Source organism: Rhizophagus irregularis, chromosome 8 (assembly GCF_026210795.1).
Source record: "Rhizophagus irregularis chromosome 8, complete sequence".
NCBI lineage: Eukaryota > Fungi > Glomeromycota > Glomeromycetes > Glomerales > Glomeraceae > Rhizophagus > Rhizophagus irregularis.
In genome coordinates this window covers 4,639,225-4,650,503 of record NC_089436.1, presented here as the reverse complement: position 1 = coordinate 4,650,503, position 11,279 = coordinate 4,639,225, and the positions used below count along the sequence as shown (strand labels likewise).

General features: G+C 29.3%; 2 protein-coding genes across 2 annotated transcripts; both read right to left on the bottom strand.

The window, feature by feature from the left end:
• Positions 1 to 3,606: 3,606 nt before the first annotated feature.
• Positions 3,607 to 5,501, bottom strand: OCT59_028891 (uncharacterized protein; the record flags this gene model as incomplete). The annotated part of the gene is made up of 8 exons (XM_066147640.1): positions 3,607 to 3,889; positions 4,408 to 4,425; positions 4,508 to 4,537; positions 4,622 to 4,652; positions 4,752 to 4,771; positions 4,915 to 4,945; positions 5,033 to 5,060; positions 5,454 to 5,501. 8 exons carry the CDS (start codon positions 5,499 to 5,501, stop codon positions 3,607 to 3,609), a joined length of 489 nt encoding a protein of 162 aa, XP_065994328.1.
• Positions 5,502 to 6,595: 1,094 nt separating this feature from the next.
• On the bottom strand, positions 6,596 to 8,631 carry OCT59_028890 (uncharacterized protein; the record flags this gene model as incomplete). Its single annotated transcript, XM_066147638.1, has 4 exons — positions 6,596 to 6,678; positions 6,801 to 6,936; positions 7,009 to 7,325; positions 8,268 to 8,631. The coding sequence occupies 4 exons, from the start codon at positions 8,629 to 8,631 to the stop codon at positions 6,596 to 6,598; spliced, it is 900 nt and encodes a 299-aa protein (XP_065994327.1).
• Positions 8,632 to 11,279: the final 2,648 nt, after the last annotated feature.

Genomic DNA, 11,279 nt, shown 5'->3' with positions numbered 1-11,279 from the left:
TGTTACAATAGGAGTGCCAAGGGCAAAGGTTTTTATTAATCAATCAGAAAAAGGCGAAGGCTTTTTATTAATTTATGAAAAAATTCTCTTGGATTTTTTTTTGTTCTATTATCGAGGTTTATTGTTAGATTTATATGTATAACATATGCACGTTAAAGCTTATTTATTGATATATGGAACAGTAGAACTTTAGACTTTTCTTTATATAGTAAGCTTAAATATAATTTAAATTATTCGTTTAAATAAACTTTTTGATCTTTCTTATAACTCAAATAGACTTTTATACTTTTTCTCAATATATAAACTTTATTATTATTTTTTATTTATCGATAAAAAAAATTATTTCAATATTTTGTACTTTTCATTTTAAGATTTTTTTCGAATATTTACTAAATTTAAAATTAAATAATCATTTAAAATGACGAAATTGCGAAATTCTCAAAATAATACTGTGTAAAATGAAACAGAATTTACGAGTAAGTATTTTATATATCTTATAATAAATATTATTATAATTTTTATTTATTTTTAATTTAATCAGGAGGTCCTGGCGATGGACAAGGACGTGGTCGTGGACGTGGTCGTGCTAGCAAAGTTCTAAAAACCAATGCAGATAACGATTTTAGAATTGTTTTGAAGAAATCAGCAGTATTTTTCTTATTTTAGCGGTTTTTTCTCATTTGCATCTATTTAACCAACATTTTAAAAATTTTTTTTATATATCCTTTACAATTATATCTTTTACATTCTTAATTGAAACAATTATATTTTATCATTCTTTTCGTCTCTTTTTAAAAAACTAATGACGAGAGTTAGTAACTTAAAAATTTCTGGGTGATTTCCGGTGAATATTTACTCTTTAGATGGATCTAGATACGTAAAATTTAGTTGAATTATTTTTTTTTGGGCTAATTCTTTGGACTTATTCCTTATATTCGGCTGTAATTTTTCTGGGATTGTCTGTACGAGCCAGAGATGCAAATCAGATTGATATCATGTGATTATGAACAAAAGTATTTATTTTTTTTATTTTAATTTGTTTCCTTTAACGAATGTTTACTAATTGTTCTTTATTTTTTTCTTTTTAGAATCCTTACAATTTATTTAGAGTTAGGAAACCACAATTCTCCTTTCATTGAATATTTATATGAAGTTTTGTTTTTAATATTTTATTAGTGTTAATGTGAGTTACTTCATAGGCTTGCTCACCAGCTGGCAAGGTGTATGAAATTTCTTTTAATTCACAAAGAAAGCCTTGCTAAAGTCATCTTTAGCATAGGTCTAGTAATACATTGCCTTAATTAAGCACGGCTACGAAGTTTATGAAGCCCAACTATTAATTACACAATTTATTTACGATTTAAATTTAAATGCATGTACAAAAACCATAGAATTTTTATTATAAATCTTTGCTATATATCAATTGGCATCTTCTTTTATATTATTATAATGCATTTCAGTAATATATATTATATACAATGTCTTTGATAATAAATTACACAAAATTTTACAATGATTCGTACTATACTTAATACTATACATTTAATAATAATACATTATACATTTAATAATATTATACATTTAATAATATTATACATTTAATATTACTATACATTTTAATAATTTACGCAGTTTTATTTTCAAATATATTCATTAATGGTACTTTTAAAATTAATAAATTGTTATATTGACATCGCTATATAGAAGATATGAAGTAAAAAGCTAGAATCTATAATTCCATTATTTTTTTTAAAAAAAAATAATTGTATTTTTTAACATATTTTCAAAATTAAAAAACAAATAAAGTTTCATATTAACTCCATGTGGAAAATGTAAAGTAGTGAGGTAGAAACTGGACAGTCGAAACGAAAAAAATGCCACTAGTGATCGACTCTATAGTCACATGATAGTCACATGCCAGAAGTGTTATAGTTGCTAAATCCGAGGTTTCAGCAAAGAGTGTCAGTATAAATAATATGCAATACATTTTTTATTATAATAGTTATTATAATAGTTATAGTGGTTCATTAGGAAGCTGGGCAAACCTAAAAAACATCCAAAGAATCATTAGACCTAAAAAAAGGTACCAAAATTTAAAAAAAGAAAAGAAAAAATGATTAGTAATTATGAAAAAGAATTTTTTTAAAAAAATTAAAAATATAATTCAATTCAAAATAACCTTCACTCTGAAAGGTACCACCAAAACCTAAAAAAGAGAAAAGGGTTGTTCCCTACAAAAAAAAAGTTAAATTAGTGACATTTTTTAAAGTTTAAAATTCATTTTCAGAACTTACCCAAAGTTCTCAAAAATTGATCATCTAAAAAAAAAGAAAAGAATGAAACATCAATAATGTTTCGTTAAAGAAATAATGTTAGGAAAATATTATTTACCAAAATTTACATCTATCCAAGGTGTTGCAGTACTGTCTAAACTACAAAATATAGAACACAAAATGTTAGTTTTAAACTTTTAATGTTTCATTTCATTAAGAAATAAAAAAAATTAATGAAAAACACTTACAAATTCCATGTCTGGAAAGAGCCAAAGAACCACCCTACAGAATGCTTATTTTAAAAGAACATACTAAAATTTCACACGTCCAGAATCATAAACAAACCATATAAAAAAGGAAGAAACATGATGTTAGTAAATGTTTTGTTAAAAAATTTTTCAAAGAAAAAATACTTGCCACAATTCTGTTATTATTCCTTATTCAGTTATCTAAAAAAATGAAAAATCAAACTGTTAAAAATGTTTGATTAAAAGAAATGTATTAAATCCTTCCTTACCAAATTTCCACGTGTCTGAAGACAAACCAAGAAAACCACTAATACCTAAAAAAAGAAAGCTTTATTTTTTTGGTTTTTTTTTGGTTTTTTGCATAGTTATTAAATACCTGTAATTGCTGTTATTAGAAATGTTCAATTCCCCTGGTAAAATCCTACTTTGAGAGCTGTGCAGGCATTAGAAATTAAAAATTAAATGTAAAAAAAAAGGTGTATTTTTTTTTTGAAAGAAAGGGATTTTTTTTCGTCATATGGGAAAATTCAGAAACTGAAAAATATCTTTTTTTTTAAAAAAAAAAGGAAAATGTGTCATATGGGAAAATTCAAAAAACATTTTTTTTTTTAAAAAACAGACGATAATTTTTATGAATTTTGCTAACTTTCTCTCCGGGAGATGTCACCTAGATGATGTCACCTGTACTAAAAATTAAAATTTATAACTGTAAATTTCACTTTTTAATTTTTGAATTTTGCAAGCAATTTTTATTTCATGTAAATTACAAATAAAGAATTTATTTTTCAAAGTTTCCGTTATATATTTGAGTAAGTTTTATTTCTTTAAAAAGATTTGTAATAAATTTTAGATAAGTTAGGACATTGAGGTGCATAATGACCGGGTTGTTTACATTTTTGACAAAGCCTTGAACGTTTTTGAACACTTGAGCCTTGTTCTATAGTATTTGTAACATCTTGTATTGCTTGCAATTTCCTTTTTTGTGATTTTTTTGTAACTTCACCACCTGATTTATAATGATTTGGCTGACGTCCTTTATGTTGTATGCGTAACGGATCACCAATTACCATATTTTCAACGCTATCTTATTGATCAGAAAGATCCTCTTTTGTTTCTTCAATAAAAACTTTCAATTGAGTGACAAATTCTTCTACTTTATCTGCACGAACTGCATAATCAAGTGCCTTTTTAGCATAACCCATGCCAAATCCATATTTTTGTTTCGGACCTTGCAATTGCATAATATCAGGCATTTTCCTAATTCTTTCAAGATGTGAGAATGATATTGACTGTAATGGAATCTGTTCTGATATATCTGATTCATCTTTTCCAATTTGATATGATGGTATTGAAGCATGATTAGTGCTCCTACCGGGTCAGATTCAGTCGGGTTTGGAGAATATATCCGGCTCGATCCGGCAAAAATAGAAATGATCCGATTTTAACCTGACCCGCCCTATAAAAATTAATTGTCCATAAAATGTAATAGTAAATAATTGATAAATAACAGTTATATAGATGTCTAGTAATTAACCATTTTATATATGTATTTTTAAATGTTAAATATACGGAAAAATGAGCCCATCCGTTTTATGTTTGTAATCTAAATGTAAATTATTTGCTTATTAAATGTACTATTCACTAGTAGTATATATATAACCCATTCTATTATTCATCATCTGTATAATCTACATCCTTATCTAGCACGCTTTAATCTACACAATGGTCTATAGCAAATGCATCAATGAATTCATGCACTCCCAACATATAAGTTACTTTATCAAGTTCGTAAGCAAGATGATATTCAACCTGTCCATAAAAAAATAAATAAATTAAATTTTTTTTAAAAAAAATAGTTTCGAAGAGTTGTTCAAAACGAAACTCACCTATCCAACACCCAAGAACTGAAGCAAAATAGAAAAAAAAATTTTATTAAATTTTTTTTTTTAAAAACAATAAAGTTTCAAAGTGTTATTCAAAACTCACCTATCTAACACCAAGAACTGGAGCCAAAGCCTACAAAATAGAAAAAAAGATTAATTAATTAAATTATTTTTTTTAAAAAAAATAGTTTCGAGTGTTATTTGAAACAAAACTCACCTATCTAATGCCCGAGAACCAGAGCTAAAACCTACAAAATAGAAAAAAATTGATAAATTAAATTATTTTTTTTTAAAAAAAAAATAAAGTTTCAAAGTGTTGTTCAAAATGAAATTCACCTATCCAATACCCAAGAACCGAAGCGAAAACCTACAAAATAAAAAAAAATCATTCGAAACTCACCTATCTAACGCCAAAAACTGGAGCCAAACCTACAAAAATAGAAAAAAAGATTAATTAAATTATTTTTTTTAAAAAAAATAGTTTTGAGTGTTATTCAAAATGAAACTCACCTATCCAATGTCCAAGAAACAGAGATGAAACCTACAAAAAAGAAAAAAAAATTAATTAATTAAATTATTTTTTTTAAAAAAAAAAATGTTTCGAAGTGTTATTCGAAATGAAATTCACCTATCCAACACCCAAGAACCGCTAAAACCTACAAAATAAAAAAAGAAAAAAAAATAAATTTTTTTTTAATAAAAAAGTTTTGAGCAAAATCTTCGAAACTCACCTATCCAAAGTCTAAGAACCAAAGCTGAAACTTACGACTTACGAAATAGAAAAAAAACAAATTATTTTTTTTAAAAAAAATTACAAAGTTTCCAATTAAGTGTTATTCGAAACTCACCTATCTAACACCAAGAACTGAAGCTGAAACAAATAAAAGGAAAAAAAATAAAAAATAAAAAATATTTCTTTTTTAATATAGAAGTTTCAAAGCGAAAGCTTTAAAAACATTTTTTTAAAGTTTCGAAGCGAAAAACTTTATCTAATAAAAAAAAGTTTAAAAAAGATCACAAATACACGTGATAATCATTGCCGGCTATACTTCGAAGCCAAAGTCACATGACCGAAATTTTTGTACTTCGTAGATCATCTTGTAAAAAGACAAATGTTGGAAAAGATAATAATTCAATCAAACCTGTCAAAAAATGACAATATAAAAGGAAATAATAAAAGTCATAAATTTTACAATAGGAATTTACTATACAAAATTGACCTTATTATGTAATGATTGCATGTTTAAACATGTTATTTGAACATCATTTGTACGTTAAGTTAATGCTTGTTTATGTTTACAATACAACTTACGAATATTTAATATTATATCAAATACAATTATGTTTAAATTATAGACAAATAATGATTTTTCGAATAATATATGGTCAAATAACATTTTTTTACATACATTTTATGGAAATTGTGTTTTCATAGGGCCGAGTATATTTAATTCGAATAACCTGAGTTAAACCCGAAATTTTAGTAATTTTCATTGCTGTATGCTTAGTAATATGTCAAAAATATTTTTTCAAACATAATTTTTTCAATAATGCAAGGTAATTGATCTAAAAGATGATCATATAACTTTTTATTATTAAACTAAAGCTAAGCACGAATTTAAAGATATCTTCAATTCCTGTTTATTTATTGCTTTATATTTGAACTATAAAATGGAAATTGTATCACTTGCTTTAACAGAAATTTGACTATATTTTATGTCTGCCAGGACTCTAAACACATGCATGCTCTAATTGTATCTGCTTTAAGACTACATCTTTTTGCAGCTATCAAATCGGTTCCACCGGAAAATACTCTTTCTACTGGAACGCTGGTTGCTTTATTAATTATCAAAATCAACTTATTAGTTAATGTAATATTAATAATTAATAATAATAATTCATACACATATCTGTAATTGCAAGGTGTCTCTAGCAATTTTCGCTATACTACCTCATTCATCTAACAAAATTATATAAAATTAATCAATATTAACGCGTAATCAATATGTGATCAGTGATTTTAATGATCATTCGGGTCTAATTCGGGTCAAAACCTGAGTCAAGGAAATGAATAACCTGACCCGATGGGTCAGGTCATGCGGGTCACGGGTTATTAAAATTGTTAGTATCAACCCGATTTAAAATTCACTCAGGTTGAATTATCTGGGTTAGACCCGAATTTTGCGAAGTATTAAGCATGATCTTGATTAAGAATAAACTTCTTATCATTATACCAGCGTTGTAGAATTAGTGTAATATGAAAATGAGCATGGGCTGAATAAGACATTACGCGAAAAAATGTCTGCATACAATTCCACGATTAATAAGCCATAAGCAAGTACATAAATGAGAACCATCGTCAAGTAGAATTACATATTGTGAGGATAATTGTTTACCACGATGTCTTATTACCTTCCAAACTTCCATAATGCTACTTTGAGGTATATTTTCTAGCAAAGAAGCAAATAAAGATTGTGGCTGATCGTACTCATTTTCTCTACCTAATCTTTCATGATAAAAATCATCTCTCACCTATAAAATGAAATAAAAATGCAAGTTTTAATTAACAATTTCATTTACTTTCTTAAAGTTGATTGTTTTTACCTCTAATAATGGTAGCCAATCAGTAACTAACGTCACATTATAGCAGAGTGATTGAAATATCTGGTCTCGTTGCTTTTGAAGAATTTGTGGCGTAAGAAAGTCTTGTAACAACTCATTTAGGTTTGGAAAATATTCATTTAATATAGTTGGTAAGCCTTTTGTTGGGATTTCATTTTTAAATTCAGTTATTGCTCTTTTTGATTGATTATCAAATGCAGCTTGAACTTCTTTAACAACATCACTTAAATGGGAAGCACTAGAAAGTTTTTCCTTAATTATCTTATTAGAAACTTCAGCATGTTGAGAACTTTGAACACCTGCAGTAAAGTTTCAATTAATAGCATAACATGCCCAACTAGTTTTGCAAGAATATAAAACACGAGTGAGATATGGTTGACAAATAGGATATTTGTTAAGAAGTTCATTCCATTTAATCTCAAACTGTCTATGATATAAGGAATTTCGAACAGTCAAAAATTCAGAGCGAAAGAATTCAAAACTATCTCTTAATTTTTCTTTAAGCTTTTTTCTTAAATTCAAGTCAATATGAAAAATACAAAGTAGGTGACATGTATCCTGATAATTACTTCTAACAGCAGATATTAAAGCTGGATCAGCATCAGAGTACAACTAAAGCTTCGCACGAGCTGGCTCGAACTGAGCTGAGCCAAAATTCGAGCCGGCTCAGCTCGATTAGAATTTTCGAGCTTGGCTCGTGTCGTACCAACCTCAAGCTAAGCCGAATCGAGTTTTAAGGTGGCTTGGCTAGAGCCAAGCTGAGTAGTATGAAAACCCCAATTCTGGCTCACCCCCACCATATAATCTAAAATACTACCACTTTATATAATCTAATTACCACCATCATATAACCTAATTACCACCACATAATCCACCTACCACTTTTACTATAATTCAACTACCACTTTCATATAATCTAGTTACCACCATCATATAATATAATTACCACCATATAATCCACCTACCACTTTTCATATAATCTAGTTACCATCATATAGTTTTATTACCACCATACAACTCTATTACCACCATATAATCTGAAAAATATCAACCGAACAAGAAATAGGATTTCAAAGCCAACGGAGCCAAAAAAGGTAAGGAAATATTAACCCATCCAGGAAACCAGCCATGGAGTCAATAGAGCGGAATAGCAAGGCAAGCAATTACCCTTATACCGAGAAAAAATGTAATTGAATAAAAGATTCACATATAAAAGACTTACAAGATGTCACAATACAGACCATCACTAAGACGTATACTAGGCCAGTTTGAACTCAACATAGAAGAATGGGTAAAGGAAATAATGTGGTATTTAGATATAGCATATTTAAAAGCTTTAGATTCCGAATTTAGCAAAGAAAGTATGTTAGTATCTGGATTAGAAGAGCTAGTAGAAATATTTGATGAGATGTTAGAAGGTGATGATATATGGATACATCCATCACTTTTATCACGAATAAGATATTCTATTCTACCAGATGAGATGGCAATATATGAAAGATTTTCAGATATCATTAAGAACTTCTCAGAGGATAAAGAATTAGCATATGCATTATTAGACTTAGTAGAAATATTATCAAAAAAGAAACCTACAACATTCAACATTATAGATTACAATATACAAAGAATATTCACAAATCCTAATGATGAATATAGAAATGAATTCAGCATCTATCATATAAAAGGAGATGAAGATATGGATGAAGATACAGATGAAGATATAGATGAAGACATAAATGAAGAAGAGCAGAATGAATTCAATGAATACTACCAAAATCTTGCACCAACCACCGAGAGTCAGCTGGATAGGCTAAAAAATGAGTTGGCTATAACTCTATGTGACGAATGTCTTATGCCAACAAGAAGTCATGAATGCGATTGCTGGATTTTACAAATAGAGGGTTTCTAGTTCCCAGTGAAACCATTTTTTACCTCTCACAATCTGGAATAGGTATATCACAAATAAAATCCCCAAAATCATTCAGATTAGAAAACAACTTCTGTAAGAACTTATAAACCATATCAGCATCCAATTCAGTCTTAGTGCCAAATATATTAACCTTACCAGATTTAGGCCAGATATGTACCCGAATCTTTGAAGTAAAGATTATAGCAATTTTAGAATGAATATCACCTGCATCATTCTTAATATACTTTATCGGAAAGGGAAGAATCTCACGAATACCATCTATAGATTCTAAAGCATATGCTAAGGTAGAAAGATTAATAAACTTATCACCCCCAATATTAATCACAAATTTATAATTGCGCAGGAGAGCCTTATTTTCACCCACAAGTTCTACAGAAGAAAATTCAGGTAGGGAACATTCAGAAAGGTAACGTAAGAAGATAGCAACAGGATCAAAAGACCTGAAAACTTGTATATTACCAGATTTAGGAAAATAACGAATAGTATGTACAGTATCAGCTAAGATGATAACAAACTCAATGCATGCATTAAAAGTGCTACCATCCCCTGTACGTCGCCGTCTATTTAATGGATTGTCAGGTGTACTTCGTCTGCATCGCCTCTCACCTTTTGGTTTAGACAAGTACTGTTCATAACCCTCAAAAGCTTTATGAATAAAGTTGCTATTAATGGCAATAACATCCTTAGTAGGTTCAAGCTTATGACCAAGTACGGTGTAATCAAGCCCTTCAACATTGATCTTAAATTCAGTAACAGTAAGAGATGGAGTAAGTTCACTAAAAGTAAGCATGTCTGGTTTTTTTTATTGATAGAAAAGAAATGTTCAAATTATTTTATCCTAAGAAAAAATCTAATTAAATAAACTTCTTCATCGATATCTCATATGAGATACCATGACAAACAATAGCTTACCTTTCGAACTTTTAGAAAAGATATTCAAAACTTCATATGAAGGTACTTACTCCCGTTGGCATTATCTTTGCAATTATGCATTAGTGTGTCGAAAATGGGCTGTAGTAGCAAACTCTCTCCTATGGGGTGAAACAGACCTTTATAACCGCTATAATATTAAGGAGTTCCAAATGTACAAACATCTCACAAAACCAGGGACAGTATGTGGAAAATATATCAGAAAGCTTAATATGGATGGAGTATTATTATGGCCTATCTGTATTGTAAAAATGCTACAAGCTTGCCCCAATATCCAGGAACTTAGCATAATAGATTATCAATACTATGGTGGAAAAGGTGACGTTAGAGATTTGCTAAGTGAAATTCTGCATATATTACCAAACCTTCAAATGATAGATATCAGATATAGTCAATATTTTAAAAATAGAAATGCCATTGAAAAACTCATAGAAACCCGTAAAGACCTAGAAATCAGAGTAACATGGCAAATGTAATATTTGTAAAGGCTAATCACTGCCAAAAAATTTGGGCACTGCCCTGTTACTGCCCGTCACTGCCGAAAAAATTTGGGCACTGCTTTGTTACTACCCGTCACTGCCGAAAAAATTTAGGCACTGCCCTGTCACTGCCCGCCACTGCCCATCATTGCCGCAGAAGTTTGGGAAACACATGGATTTTTCCTAGCAAGATGACGCTTTAACTTAGAGGGAAAGTCAAAACTTGCTCCACATAGATGACAGGTTAATCTTCCTCGAGAGTGTGAATTTTTTTTAAGTCGATAGTATCCATCTGCAAGGAAGTCACGTTAGTTTTCCGTTTATGTAGAGAAATTGGAATGGTAATTTTTTTACGTGATGATAGAGGGATGGTCAGTTGCCGATTTTGGAAATCTAGAATGACATTAGCACGATCAATCCAAGGTACACCTAGCAATAAAAAGTCCTTATCCCTCTTAACAACCATGAAGTCATCTTCAATTTTTTTAGAGTTCTCCCATCATATACAAGAATACCAAGACCATATACTGTCCCAATAGTATCAGATTTTGTTGCAACACCACTAAGGTCAGGAGCATTACTTCTATCAACGTCAAGATTTAGGCGCTTCACGATATTGTTAGATATCAGAGAACTATCAGAACCAGTATCGAAAATTGTCATAGGAATAACTAAAGATTTTTCACTCTCAGGTGCGACTACTTTGGTCTTAATAGTGACTACATCACTAGCAGACTTGCGGTTAACAATTCCAATACCTGCTATAGAAGACCATAAGTCATTATTACATATAACATCATCATTTTTACGGATTAAATTTGCAGCCATACTATTAGTTACAACTGAAATCATAGGATGAAGGATAGATGTGAAAAGGTCCTTAACATTATCCCAAACTTTTTCACGTGTTTTTA